Source organism: Nerophis lumbriciformis, linkage group LG24 (assembly GCF_033978685.3).
Source record: "Nerophis lumbriciformis linkage group LG24, RoL_Nlum_v2.1, whole genome shotgun sequence".
Classification (NCBI taxonomy): Eukaryota; Metazoa; Chordata; class Actinopteri; order Syngnathiformes; family Syngnathidae; genus Nerophis; species Nerophis lumbriciformis.
In genome coordinates this window covers 22,237,836-22,252,528 of record NC_084571.2, presented here as the reverse complement: position 1 = coordinate 22,252,528, position 14,693 = coordinate 22,237,836, and the positions used below count along the sequence as shown (strand labels likewise).

Sequence of the window (14,693 nt, the reverse complement as noted above, 5' to 3'; positions counted from 1 at the left end):
CCAAATCCCCACTCAGTGACAACGCCAGTACGCCTCGTCTGGAACAGTAGTCAGAAATTCAGAGGCCAGAGCCTGAACGACCTGCTCATCAAGGGTCCAGACGTCCTCAATGACATCCGTGCTGTCCTCATCCGGTTTCGCCAAGGTGTCTTTGCTGCACTTGGGGACTTCAAAAAAATGTACAATTCTGTATGGCTTGAGGACCAGGAAGTACACCTACATCGCTTCCTGTGGAGAGACTCTGAAGAAGAGGACGTCCAGGAATATGCCATCACCAGGGTTAACATAGGCGATAAATCAGCCTGCCAAAGTTCCACCATCTTCCAGAAGAGCGTCGAGTACTGAAGCAAGACGCTTATGTAGATGACATCTTGACCTCACATGATGATATGAGCCAGCTCAAGCAAATATTGAGCACATCCTGGAAGCCGGAGGATTCTACATGAAGGCATGGGTCTATTCCGGCCAAAGTGGGAGGTCAGAATCAAGCCACTTATAGAAGGAAGAACCCCCAGTGATGGTCCTCCCAAACCAACTCTCTGAGGGGAACAATAAAGCCCTGTGCCTTGGATATGATCCTGAGAGTGACAGGCTTCACTTGATGGTAGCTGTGAACTTCTCCAAAAAGAGAAAGAAAATGAGACTCGGCGAAAACCTGTCAAGAGAAGAAGTCAGAGCGCAAGTGCCAGTACCACTCACCCGAAGAGAGCTCCTCAGTCAAGTTTCTGGGCTATACGATCCCCTTGGTCTTGCAACCCCTGTCAAACAGAATGGAGCCATCTTGGTGAGGAGAGCTTTCCAGGAAGCAAAGGTCAACTATGGTCCATCAATAGATACATGGGATGCACCTTTGACTGAGAGCCTCCGTGAAGATGCCATCTGTCTCTTTGAAGACTACGCTAAGCTCAGCCAGTTGAAATTCATCAGAGCCCTGACACCACCTGACCCGTGTTCCAAGCCCTGTGGCATTACTTTCTCTGATGGTAGCGAACACTATTACGGTGCCGTATTGTACCTTCGGTGGGAGTTACCAGAGGATGTGACTATACGGCTGGTCGAAGCCAAAGCCAGGCTGACACCATTAGACAACAAGGGGGACGCTGTCAAAGCTGAGGTCTGTTTAGCAGTCTATGCAGCTCGTCTGAAAAAGCACTTCCAGAAGCACTGCAGCATCTGTGTGGAAAAGTGGTACCATCTGGTCGACAGCCAGACAGCCAGACAGTCTTGGGAGCAATCCAACGGGAAAGCTACGGCTACCAGACATTTTTTGCCAACAGAATTGGGGAAATCCAAGGCAGTACAAATGTCCAAGACTGGTGGTGGATCCCTGGGCCCCTCAATATTGCAGACATTATCTCAAGAGGGGCAAGCCCCAAGGACCTGGACGAAGGTACAAAGTGGCAGTTGGGTCCTGAGTTCCTAAGTCTCCCAGAGAGTGAGTGGCCAGTGAAGTCTGCCAAAGATGTTACTGTTGAAGCCAGAGAGAACCTCATTCGCATCCAGAAAAAGTATTTCGTTGCTGCCCTTACCAGAGGAAAGACTGAGTCTAAACCGGAACTAATGACAAGCCCCGCCGATCTGCACAGACCTCCTGCCGGGGCTGCAGTCACAAGCCTTATGAATATCCAGCGATACAGCAGCCTGACCAGACTGGAGAAATCACTCGCACTGCTCTGGAGAGCAGCAAAGAAGTTTCTTTATGGCACAGCCAGGGGAAGACCAAAGTGGGAGGCAGTCCCGATCGATGGCACAGTCACCGTGGCAGAAAGAGAGGACGCATTCCGAGACCTCTGTCTGGTGGCACAAGCAGAAGCTACCTTTCCCAGCACCACAACAGACCGGCTGGTCGTATACAGGGATAAGGAAAGTGGCCTATTGGTATGTGGAGGCAGAATCCAGCATTTCAAAGAAGACGACTTGGCTGTTCCACTTATCCCCTTTGACACAATTGGCTGGGGACTCTGCTTGCATACCGGAGTCACCAAGAAGGGCATGAAGGCGTTGCCGGGACTCTACTCACAATGCAAAAGAGGGCTTGGGTTGTGCAAGGCAGACGGCTAGCCCAAAAAGTTGTCAACAAGTGTGTCCACTGCAGGAAGGCCAGAGCTCGAGTCTGTCAACAGGTGATGGGCGACCTGCCAGTGGAGAGATCAAGACCTGCTGCACCATTCCAGTTCATGTCAGTTGGTAAAGGACGATGTCAAAAGGAGAGTATCAATGAAGGTCTATGGGGTCATCTTCTGCTGCATGGCGAGCCGGGCGCTGCACATAGACATGGTCAACAGCATGTCGACAGAGAGTTTCCTAATGGTCTATCAGAGATTCACTGCCATCAGAGGCCACCCCCTCAAAGTTTGGTCAGATCCTGGGACCAACTTCATTGGTGCAAAGTCCTTATTGGAGGATTTGTATGCTTTCATGGAGAGCCTAGACAGAGCAAGCCAGGAGAAGTATGCAGCGGCGAATGGGACAACCTGGACATGGAAAGTGCTCCCTGCCGACTCACCACATCGGAATGGAGCTGCTGAAGCTGCCGTGAAGTTCGCCAAGAGGGTCCTTCAAAGTTTGAGCAAGTCGACAAATCTTACCTTCAGCGAGTTCCTCACATCCCTCCAAATGGCAGCTAACCTGGCAAACGAGCGTCCTATTGATGCAAGAATCCAGAGTCGGGAGGACCATGTGGAGTACGTGACACCAAACTCTCTCCTCCTGGGTCGAGCATCTCACAGTGGTGACTTCAAATCCTTTAAGTTCCAGAACTATCCATACAAGCGGCTCAGAGATATCCAAGTCCAAGTCAACGAGTTCTGGAAAGCATGGTGCCAGCTTGCTGGCCCAAACCTTTTTGTTAGATCAAAATGGCATGCTACAGAAAGAAATGTCTCTCTTGGTGATGTTGTGTGGCTTTGTGATCAGAATGCTTTGCGTGGGCAGTTTAGACTTGACTGAATCGTCAAAGTAGTTCCTGATTTAAAGGGCATTGTCAGAGATGTTGAGGTTCTTGTTACTCCAGGCAACTGTGCCTCAGTCCATCATCAGCAGCCAGTGATCCACCCCACAGTTTCTAGTGATCGGAAAGAGAGGTATAATGGTGTGGTATTGCGCGGAGATGTTAGGCGGCTTGTAGTTCTTTTACCTGTAGAAGAGCAGTGCCCCTAGTGGTAAAATTGTTTGAAGTTGTTCGTCTTTTCAGTTGCAACCTTTCGGAATAAGTTCAGAAAGCTTGAGTGGGAGGTGTAGCAGCGAACAGCTGTCTCGTCAGCTGATGCCCGAGCTCGCAACCGTGGCTGCTTAGCAACCAGCCAAACCCCACTTAATAAAATAATATTTTATTTTAGAGCACATCCGTATCCCTATTCACCTAGGTAACCCGAGGAAATGTATATAATTCGGCATTATTTCGGCCAGTCGGCTTATATGATCAGAGCCGATCAGTTTACGTTCACGCGCAGGTATAACGCGGCGCGCTCCCGTCTCATCTGCTGGTGCGCGAGCCTGGTAATTAGACAGCTGTGTCAAATCAAGGAGTACAAAAGACGCCAGCGCAGAGTGAAGAAAGGTTTAGTTCATTACAGATAACCCAGAGTTGTGCTGAAAGTGTACCAAAACCAAAAGCTGAACGGACAGCCGGTAAGATTGCACTTTATTTCTCTTTGTGGGTCTGGCGCACCGGTTACGCTGGTGAGACGGGGGGTGCGGGGGAGTTGTGTGCATGTAGCGTGCTTAGTCTGGAGGCTATATACACACGGTGTTTTGTGTAACTGTTGTTTAGTAAGGAAGTGTTGATATTCTTTGCTTAGTTTGATAAATGTTGGAGCAGTTTGCTTCATCAGGAGGGTGAAGTCGCTCAACTTAAAGTGTTGGATTTAACTGTGTTGGATCATTGGCTGCTGGTGAAGGCATAGAAAAAGGGGCATTTTTCTACCAGTAGACAGTGTTTAAGATTGAGTGTTTCACTGCTAAATTAATAATATATTTATATTGGATATGGATTTTAAATATGTATCTAAAATAGGTGGTTAATTGGTTAGGTATTTATGTATTTGCATATTGGGTTTTCTGCTGCATTTATCTATTGTGTTTCTGGTGTTAAATGTATTTTATATGTGTCTTGGTGCATTTATGTTGAGACAATTTATTTAAAATCTGTGTTAACTTAAAGGGAAAATATTAGTCAATTTTCTTGCACTTGTTTAATAGTTAAGTGTTTGATAGCCTAATTACTAATTGTAAATTGTGGGATTGATAATTGATTGATTTTTTACAGCATGTTAATCTTGTGGTGTTTTGTCCTTAAAGGTTTTTCACCTACTAAAGGCTACTAAAGGCTACTAAAGACAGCTAAAGAAACTAAAGTCTACCAAAGTCTACTAACACTGCTAAAGACTGCTAAAAAGACTAAAGAAGAAACAAAAAGCTGTTTCTTTGTTGGAAAAACTGTTGCAAACCAAAGGAAAATAAAAGGGAAAAAAATAACTACGGTCTGGTCTTTTGAGTGAAATACAGAAGCCACATTCAGCATTGGTACATCCCTTCAAGTGTGGGATAAGCACAGCGAAAAAAGCAAAACACTTGACATTAGTAATCGAGTAATCCATAGATTAGTTTTGGTTGAGTAATCAGATAAAACTACTGCTATCAATTATTTTAATATTCAAGTAATCTATTGAAGAATGTGCATAAAAGGTCAAACAAGGTAAATAGTAGTTAAAAAAAAATAGGTGAATACAAGGTAAAATAAGGCATATAATAGGTCAACAAAGGTGAATAAAAAGCTAGTGGGTCCATGACAAAATCTTCTGTTTTGTTTGATCAGCCGTTCTACTGCCGTGTTACAGGGACCATTTGGAAACAATTAAGGTACGTAAATAAACATTTACAGAATATTTATGTGTAAATAACAAATTTTACAATGTATATATATATGCGACTCATTTATGGAAATGTTTTTTTGTTTTTCTTAATTTGGCGGGGCTTACAGTCTGGGAAATACGGTAAATTAACACTTAAATCAGGCCAAAAATATGTAGAATGTGCATTAAAAAATGAATTTTGTGACCATTTTCCATAATGTCTCATTTAAAGGCCTACTGAAATGCGATTTTCTTATTTAAACGGGGATAGCAGGTCCATTCTATGTGTCATACTTGATCATTTCGCGATATTGCCATATTTTTGCTGAAAGGATTTAGTAGAGAACATCGACGATAAAGTTCGCAACTTTTGGTCGCTGATAAAAAAGCCTTGCCTCTACCGGAAGTAGCAGACGAGTAGCGTGACGTCACAGGTTGTGGAGCTCCTCACATCCGCACATTGTTTACAATCATGGCCACCAGCAGCGAGAGCGATTCGGACCGAGGAAGCGATGATTTCCCCATTAATTTGAGCGAGGATGAAAGATTCGTGGATGAGGAAAGTGAGAGTGAAGGACTAGAGGGCAGTGGGAGCGATTCAGATAGGGAAGATGCTGTGAGAGGCGGGTGGGACCTGTTATTCAGCTGGGAATGACTAAAACAGTAAATAAACACAAGACATATATATACTCTATTAGCCACAACACAACCAGGTTTATATTTAATATGCCACAAATTAATACCGCATAACAAACACCTACCCCCTCCCGTCCATATAACCCGCCAATACAACTCAAACACCTGCACAACACACTCAATCCCACAGCCCAAAGTACCGTTCACCTCCCCAAAGTTCATACAGCACATATATTTCCCCAAAGTCCCCAAAGTTACGTACGTGAGACTTTTTGAGACTTTTATTAGTAGGTTGCACAGTGAAGTACATATTCCATACAATTGACCACGAAATGGTAACACCCCAATAAGTTTTTCAACTTGTTTGAGTCGGGGTCCACTTTAATTGATTCATGATACAGATATATACTATCATATATACTATCATCATAATACAGTCATCACACAAGATAATCATCAGGGTGTGTACATTGAATTATTTACGTGACATGCACATAGCGGCACGCACGTACGGGCAAGCGATCAAATGTTTGGAAGCGTACTCACGGCACCGTGTCTGCGTATCCAACTCAAAGTCCTCCTGGTAAGAGTCTCTGTTGTCCCAGTTCTCCACAGGCCAATGGTAAAGATTGACTGTCATCTTTCGCGAATGTAAACAATGAAACACCGGCCGTGTTTGTGTTGCTAAAGTCGGCCGCAATACACCGCTTCCCTCATACAGTTTTCTTCTTTGCTGTCTCCATTGTTCATTGAACAAATTGCAAAAGATTCACCAACACAGATGTCCAGAATACTGTGGAATTTTGCGATGAAACAGACGACTTAATAGCTGGCCATCATGCTGTCTCAAAATGTCCTCCACAATCCGTGACATCACGCGCTGATGTCATCATACCGAGACGTTTTCAGCAGGATATGTCGCGCGAAATTTAAAATTGCACTTTAGTAAACTAACCCGGCCGTATTGGCATGTGTTGCAATGTTAAGATTTCATCATCGATATATAAACTATCAGACTGCGTGGTCGGTAGTAGTGGGTTTCAGTAGGCCTTTAATAACCACACTGCAATATTAGGAGTAAGCAGGAGGAGTCTATGCAGTGGTTTGGATCTTCTGTGAAGGCTCAATGGAAAGTCCAAGGTAAGTTGTTTTCTTTTATTTGACAAAATTATAACTTCTTTTGATAACAGTAAGGCATGTTTCAAATGTGGGCTTGTTCCCGTGTTGAGGCTTGGTGGCGTTTGCTTTAAAAGTTGCAAAGCGGTCATAAATTCCTGTGATGGACCTTGAGCACATGCTAAAAAAAGACAACGCACTATAAAAACAAAAGACAACAATTGTATCTTTGTTGGGGAGCATATATTAAGACAGTTATTTGCTTAAATGGTACTCACACTTACCCCTTGCTTCCATAGACAGGTGTGACACCTACACCAGGAGCTCACCTGCGCCCTGCCGAGGGGCACACCAGTCTGAGGAGAGACGTCTCTTGGCTGCAAGGTAAGAAACCTCTCTCTGCTTCCTTCACATTCACTTGTTCAACAACACGTTGTTTACTCTTCATAGACTGACTTTGTTGACTTACTGTTTTTTTTTTGTTTGTTTTTTTATTCTTTTGTATGTTTAGCATTGACCAAGACCATGTAGACACCATTTTAAATCTCTTGTACTTCTTCACACATTGATTTTTCATATTAAGTATTGATTATGTGTAATATTTAAAGATATTACACTGGTATTTGATCATTATTATACATATCATACTCATTTCTTACATTAAAAATATTGAAGTGAATAATACATTTTCTGGTGTTTCCAGATATATCAGTGAGCACCAGAATTATTAACCTGCTATATAAGTCCTTAAGAACAGTACATTGCTGTGCACTTTCAATATTATTATTATTGTAAAAATCACCATTTTACATATTTTTGATGGCAAACAGGACATACAAGACCTTAAGTTTCGTAAAGGTGTAAAAGCACTTTTTTTCCAACTTTTTTTTGTCAAATTTCTCAATAAACTTCAGTCCTAAACAAACAAATCAAACTTTTTTTTAATCTTGACCCTTTTGAAGGTCTTTTGATCAGATAATGTCACTTTTAAATTAGTAAAAATAAAGCTTGTGTTATGCAAATGTATACTACCTAAAACTGTGACATAATTTTATTAAAAGGCCTTCAATTGTTTAAAATAAAATTATTCCATATATGGTGTTTTTTGTAGAAAGCAAAACTGATTGATGGATTTAAACAAAACAAAAAACAACAACAAATTATTTCATGACATTATTTTATTTATTTATTTTAATGAAGGACTTATATGTAATGCATGGCTTTTGTGGAATAATTGCCAGTGTATCATACACCTGTGTAAGAATAAAACATGTAAATAAATCAAATGAAAAACCTTTTTTTTTTAAAGAAAGGGAAAAAAAATCCTCTTCGGAAAAATCATGTATAACCCACCACCAATTATTGCCAAAATACAGCTCAAATGTACTGAAAGAGGGTTAATTAACTAATAGTATTCCTTACGGATACTGAACACAAAAGATAGTCTGTCACATATATTGCCAAATAGAGAAGCAGCACTTCCTGTTACACAAGTTTATTAATCATTTACAGAGTTATTAGTAATAAAGTGCGTGTACAGTTATTAGTAATAAAGTGCTTTTAAATGAACCTTAATAACGATACCGTCGTTGTCAAGTGGTACCAAACCACAAGTTGATCATTTGCATAATCCATAAACTATTGTTTACTACAGCTGGAAAAAGACGTGTTATTGACATTTGGCGTGTGTTCCAGTCGAGCAATGAATGCTGGGATTCAGGCGCTCGTGATTGTGTCAGGTGTTAAACTACCTTTTATGTATTACAACATAACACTCAATTGTTCCAGGCAAAAGCAGCTAGTCACAACTTCCGTATGGCTTACTTAAGTGGCATTGGAGATCACCTGATATTTATCACATTTTACCAGCAGTATGACTGTAAAAGCACATTGGATTACTGCACTTTTTTTTTTTTACAGCCTGCTAAAGCGTCTTATCTCTTCAACAAAGGCGGTCGTAAAAAAAATCCTCTGAGATCAAAGTGACTTGGAGTTTCTGGGTTCAAAGTATATCATGCAGTTGTTGGGACTTTAGCATAAATTGTTCCAAAGGGCTGGATGACTTTGATAAAATAACAAATAATTAATGACTTCTATACACATGTTTGGGTGTCTGGAGTGCTTCCAGAACCAGGAAGTGTCAGAAAATATGTCTTCAAGCAAGCCCTTCCAATTTCTGCCAAAATGTGATAACTAGGGCTGCAACGACTAATCGATTAATTTGAATATTCGATTTGAAAAAAGCTTTGATTTATATTCTGTTGCTTCGATTAATCGTTTATTGAGAGTAACTAATACAATTTATTGAATACGGACTGCATAAAAGAAGGTAAAACAGGTTAAATAGAAGGTAAAATAAGGTAAGTAAAAAGGTAAAAGACGGTAAAACCAGTTCAATAGAAGGTAAAAGATGGTAAAATAAGGTAAATGAAATGGTATAGAAGGTCCATAAAAGATGGAAGAAAATAAATAAAAAGCTAGAATAAGGTAAATAGAAGTTAAGACAAGCTGAATATAATGTAAAGTAAGATACAACAAGGTACATTTAGGGTAAAAGAAGGTGAAACGAGGTAAATAAAAGTTAAATAATTTAAATACAAAGTAAAAGGAAGTAAAATGTTAATAGAAGGTAAATAACTTTAATAAATGGTAAAATAAGGTAAATGGAAGGAATAAGTTAAATAAAAGATCAAAGGAGGTAAAACAAGGTACATAGAAGGTAAAAAAAGACGACTAAATATAAAATGAGGTAAATAGTAGGTACAATAAGGTGACTAAAAGGTCAAATAGGGTAAATAGTAGGTAAAAAAAAGGTAAATAAAAGGTAAAATAAGGTATGTAGAAAATAAAAGAAGATGAACAAAAGGTATAATAAAGTAAATTGTAGGTAAAAAAAAGGTGAATAAAATGTAAAATAAGGTAAATAGTAAGTAAAATAAGGTAAATAGTAAGTAAAATAAGGTAAATAAAAGGTAAAATAAGGTAAATAGTAGTTAAAATAGGTGAATAAAATGTAAAATAAAGCATATGGTAGGTAAACAAAGGTGAATAAAAAGTAAAATAAGGTAAATAGGTAAGTAAAACAATGTGAATAAAAGGTAAAAATAAGGTAAATTATTAGTAGTTAAAAGTGGGTGAATAAAATGTAAAATGAGGTCAATAGTAGGTAAAAGAAGGTAAATAAAAGGTAAAAAATGTCAATAGTTGGTGAAACAAGGAAAAGGAAGGTCAATACAAGGTAAACAAAGGTAAGTAGAAGGGAAATTAAAGGGAAAATAAGGTAAAGGAACGTGGTAAAAAGGTCAAACAAGTTAAGGGAAAGTAAAAGAAGTTAATGAAGGTTATGGCTATAAAGTTTTAAACCAGTTACTCGATTAATTGAGTAAAGCAACTGATAGATTACTCCAACACTAAAATAATTGAAAGTTTAAGCCCGAGTGTTCATTTGCATAAAGTTACCCTCACTCACACTTTCACCGCCCTGAGAGCTCCCTGCAGGGAAGACATCCAACATGGTTAAATGGGGGTCCTGAGCAGAATTGTATTCTGAGGGGCGTGAGGGTGTGGGGGGGAGAGACAATGGTGTAAAAGCATCTTTAGTGTTAGTAAAAAAACAAACTATCTTGACACATGCAGATAAAAAAATAACTTCACGGGGGGCGTGAAAACAATTCTGTCCCTTAGGAGGAGCGTGAATTAGGGACAATTATTATGTATGTCTAGCTTGTGTGCTATTGTGTGCTTAGCTGTTGTGTAGCTGCTAGCATGTTTAACCTTTGTCCAAAAATCAAACATTTTGGAGGACATTTCGCTGTTTTAGGCTGTCCAGCTTTGCACATGTATCGGATAGTGCAAGTCTATATAATCTGATATTTTTGATATCAGACCGATACCAGTATCGGCTCAGTGCAGCTCTAAAAATAAGTCCTTATTATTCCCTTCTTTCTTGACTCATTTGCTCATATAATATAGATTTCAAATGGAGGATTTACAATCCAAATGAATTAATCTTATAAAAGTCCCAACATGTCTTTTGTTTTAAATGGACTGTAACGTCTTCCCATTCAGGTCTGACCGCCAGTCCATTTCAGTTATTTCCAGCAGCACATAGTATGTCTCTGAAAAGCATCCCAGCATTAGAGTAAGTCCACGCCGCACGCCGTGATCCCCCCAGTCCACTCCACCGACTCCATTCTTTGACTCCCCAAGGATTTTCCTGGCCATTCTGGGCATCGGCCTCCTCATCATGTTCTGCACCACCTTCTGCCGGGCGTGCAGTCGCCTCAGGCAGGAGCAGATCGAGAGGGAGGCGTGGCGTCGCAGCGAGCAGGACAATCGCCCTCCTTCCATATATTTCATCCCCTTCCCCGGCAGACTGTCGCAGCAGGACGAGGAAGACCACCACAGGACGCCTCGGTACAGCCAGGAGATCTTCACGCCTCCGCAGTACAACGCCGCCAACTACAGTGGACCTCCTCCCTCCTATACTGAGGTGAGTCTTTACTGGTCCACAACCACCCTGATATTTATCAATAATAATCATTAGAGTGAAAGGTCAAAATAATCCAGTCTGCTGAAATACCAAATACCCAGATGACTGGATGGTTAAAACAAGTGGATCCTGGTAAATCTGCGGGTCCTGACTGTGGTTGCAAAATTCCGGGAATATTCAAAGTTGGAAACTTTCCATGGGAATATATGGGAATTAGCGGGAATTAATGGGATATTAATGCGAATAAACATTGAATGCAACATGCTAGATCTTGCAGCATGACTACTAGCTAAAATAACCTGATTTAATGCAAATTCAGTAGAATTTCAACCCTTTACGGTGCATTCCTCCATCACATGCACAGATAATTCCCAGCATGCTACACACTACAGCAGGGCTATTGAGGCCACACTAGTATTTGAGCCCAAGGACTTAATCCAGTCAGGTAAGTTTTGATGATATTACTGGGGTAAATATATTTGATCTGATGTGTGGAGACGGAAAGGCTGTGTATATTTGCAAATACTGTGCAAAGAGCTTCGTCAAAAATGCCACAAAGATGCAGCAGCATATAGACAAGTGCCCAATAATATATCATTATTGTAATTCCCCATTAATTCTCATATATTCCCATTAATTCCCATGGACGGTGTCCAACTTTTAATAATCAAAAAATGGTCAATACTTCCAAACTTCCCGAGCTTAACTTCCCGTGGTAAATTTCCGGAAAGTTTCAGGAAATTTACCGGAAACTTTCCACCCCTTTGCAACCCTATAGGACTCCTGACAGCCAACGTTGATTATACGTACATGTCCTTTAAAACTGACTTTCAGACAACGTCGCAAAATAGTTGTGTTTGTAAATTGAGACAACGTGGATGTCTAACGTTGGATCCACATTGTTGTTTGGGAAATAACCACATTTTAATGGTCGAATCAACGTCACAACCTGACATTGATTAAACGTTGTCAAAAAGCATGTTGTTTCAACGTTGTATTTGTGTTGTAGAATATTGTTTGGGAAATTACCAAATTTCAATGGTCAAATCAACGTCTGAACCCAACATTGAATAAACGTCATCAAAACTTGTCTTGCTTCAACAGCACAATACTGGTCCTGTAGTTGTAGGAGACGTCTCAAAACCTCATCAGGAGTCCCGACAAAAACACGAAAATGTCAGAAAATTTATATTTTATTAAAAACTTTTTTTTCGCTTAAATGTCGTAAAGGGGGACCCTTACCGAAACATTTTAAAAATGGTCTTGCTTCAACAGCACAACACTGGTCCTGTAGTTGTAGGAGATGTCTCAACACCTCATCAGGAGTGCCGACAAAATCCCGAAAATGGCAGAAAATATATATATTTTTTAAACTTTTTTTTTCGCTTAAATATCGTAAAGGGGGACGCTTACCCAAAAATGTAAAAACGTGTCTTGTTTCAACAGCACAATACTGGTCCTGTAGTTGTAGGAGATGTCTCAAAACCTCATCAGGAGTGCCGACAAAACTCGAAAATGGCAGAAAATTACAATTTTTTAAAACTTTTTTCCGCTAAAATGTCGTAAGGGGGGACCCTTACACAAAAAATTTAAAAACGATCTTGCTTTAACAGCACAATACTGGTCCTGTAGTTGTAGGAGATGTTTTAAAACCTCATCAGGAGTGCCGACAAAACTCGAAAATGGCAGAAAATGTAAATGTTTTAAAACTTTTTTCTGCTAAAATGTCGTAAAGGGGACCCTTACACAAAAAATTAAAAAAACTGTTTTGCTTCAACAGCACAATACTGGTCCTGTAGTTGTAGGAGATGTCTCAAAACCTCATCAGGAGTCCCAGCAAAAACACGAAAATGGCAGAATTTTTTTTATTTTTTTTTAAACTTTTTTTTCGCTTAAATGTTATAGGGTACCCTTACCGAAAAATGTTTAAAAATTGTCTTGCTTCAACAGCACAACACTGGTCCTGTTGTTGTAGGAGATGTCTCAAAACCTCATCAGGAGTGCCGACAAAACTTGAAAATGACAGAAAATTACAATTAAAAAAAAACTTTTTTCCACTAAAATGTCGTAAGGGGGGACCCTTACACAAAAAATTAAAAAAAATGTCTTACTTCAACAGCACAATACTGGTCCTGTAGTTGTAGGAGATGTCTCAAAACCTCATCAGGAGTCCCGACAAAAACCCGAAAATGGCAGAAAATGTTGAGTTTTTTTTTAACTTTTTTCCGCTAAAATGTCGTAAGGGGGGACCCTTACACAAAAAATTTAAAAAACAATCTTGCTTCAACAGCACAATACTGGTCCTGTAGTTGTAGGAGATGTCTCAAAACCTCATCAGGAGTCCCGGCAAAACCCGAAAATGGCAGAAAATGTATATTTTTCGAAAACTTTTTTTCGCTAAAATGTCGTAACACAAAAATAAAAAAAAACAGTCTTGCTTCAACAGCGCAATACTGGTCCTGTAGTTGTAGTAGACGTCTCAAAACTTCATCAGGAGTCCCGACAAAAACCCGAAAATGGCAGAAAATTTTGGGATTTTTAAAAACTTTTTTTTCGCTTAAATGTCGTAAAGGGGGACCCTTACCCAAAAATGTAAAAACTTGTCTTGCTTCAACAGCACAATACTGGTCCTGTAGTTGTAGGAGATGTCTAAAAACCTCACCAGGAGTGCCGACAAAACTCGAAAATGGCAGAAAATTACAATTTTAAAAAACTTTTCTCCGCTAAAATGTCGTAACACAAAAATGAAAAAAAAAACAGTCTTGCTTCAACAGCACACCACTGGTCCTGTAGTTGTAGGAGATGTCTCAAAACCTCATCAGGAAACCCGACAAAACCCGTAAATGGCAGAATTTTTTTTTATTTTGAAACTGTTGTTGTCCGTTGTGTTCCAGCTGGGGTGCAAGCCTGACGACCTGCCGCCTGCGTACACGGAATACAGCGTCAACCAAATCACGGCGTCAGCTCACACGGACGCCGTCCAGCCTCCGACACAAGCATAAAAGTCTGCCAAGTGGACACTGACTCTTGCACTGGACTATCTGCAATGTGAGTGAAAGCACGGAGATAAGAAGAACGGACGCTGCTGAGTCGGCACCAGTCTGGAGGTAATGTAACGACTTTGAAGCTAATTGTATAAACATTTCAACTAAAGTAGCTGGTCTACTTTCATATGTTAAACTCCTAATTTTTTATGCAAAGATATGGCTAATTTTCTTTAAGATGATGTTGTCTGGTGTGCATGTTGTTCAATAAAACACTGTTAAAATCAGCGTGGTCATCCCAGCTTTACACAGATAATCAGCAAGACAAGGTCTAGGTCAGGGGTTTCAAACACGCGGCCCGCGAGACGTTATTTTGCGGCTCCCACCTTAATATGAAAGTTTAATGTTAGTGCAGCTCGCGAGTTTAAAATGAATGGCGCTTGACAGCGTTGTGTGCGACGCTGAAGGAGTCTACCAATCACGGTGTGGTATTAACTGCCTTTAGTGTCCTCTAGAACCTGTCACCGTACCGTCATTTTCTCCATACAAACAGCGTGCCAGCCCAGACACAAGTTGTTTGAGGCTTCAGCAGGCACACACGAGTGATTGCAA

At 40.3% G+C, this 14,693-nt stretch overlaps 1 protein-coding gene across 3 annotated transcripts; it reads left to right on the top strand.

The window, feature by feature from the left end:
• Positions 1-5,966: 5,966 nt before the first annotated feature.
• On the top strand, positions 5,967-14,297 carry LOC133620363 (uncharacterized). Of its 3 annotated transcripts, XM_061981812.1 has the most exons (5): positions 5,967-6,629; positions 6,905-6,989; positions 10,674-10,746; positions 10,815-11,097; positions 13,992-14,297. In XM_061981812.1, the coding sequence occupies exons 3-5, from the start codon at positions 10,718-10,720 to the stop codon at positions 14,097-14,099; spliced, it is 420 nt and encodes a 139-aa protein (XP_061837796.1). In that variant the 5' UTR covers positions 5,967-6,629; positions 6,905-6,989; positions 10,674-10,717; the 3' UTR covers positions 14,100-14,297. The 3 variants fall into 3 exon arrangements, with proteins under 3 accessions (XP_061837796.1, XP_061837795.1, XP_061837797.1); XM_061981811.1 differs by lacking the exon at positions 5,967-6,629 and having other exon boundaries at positions 6,724-6,989; XM_061981813.1 differs by lacking the exons at positions 5,967-6,629; positions 6,905-6,989 and having other exon boundaries at positions 10,411-10,746.
• The last annotated feature ends 396 nt before the right edge of the window (positions 14,298-14,693 follow it).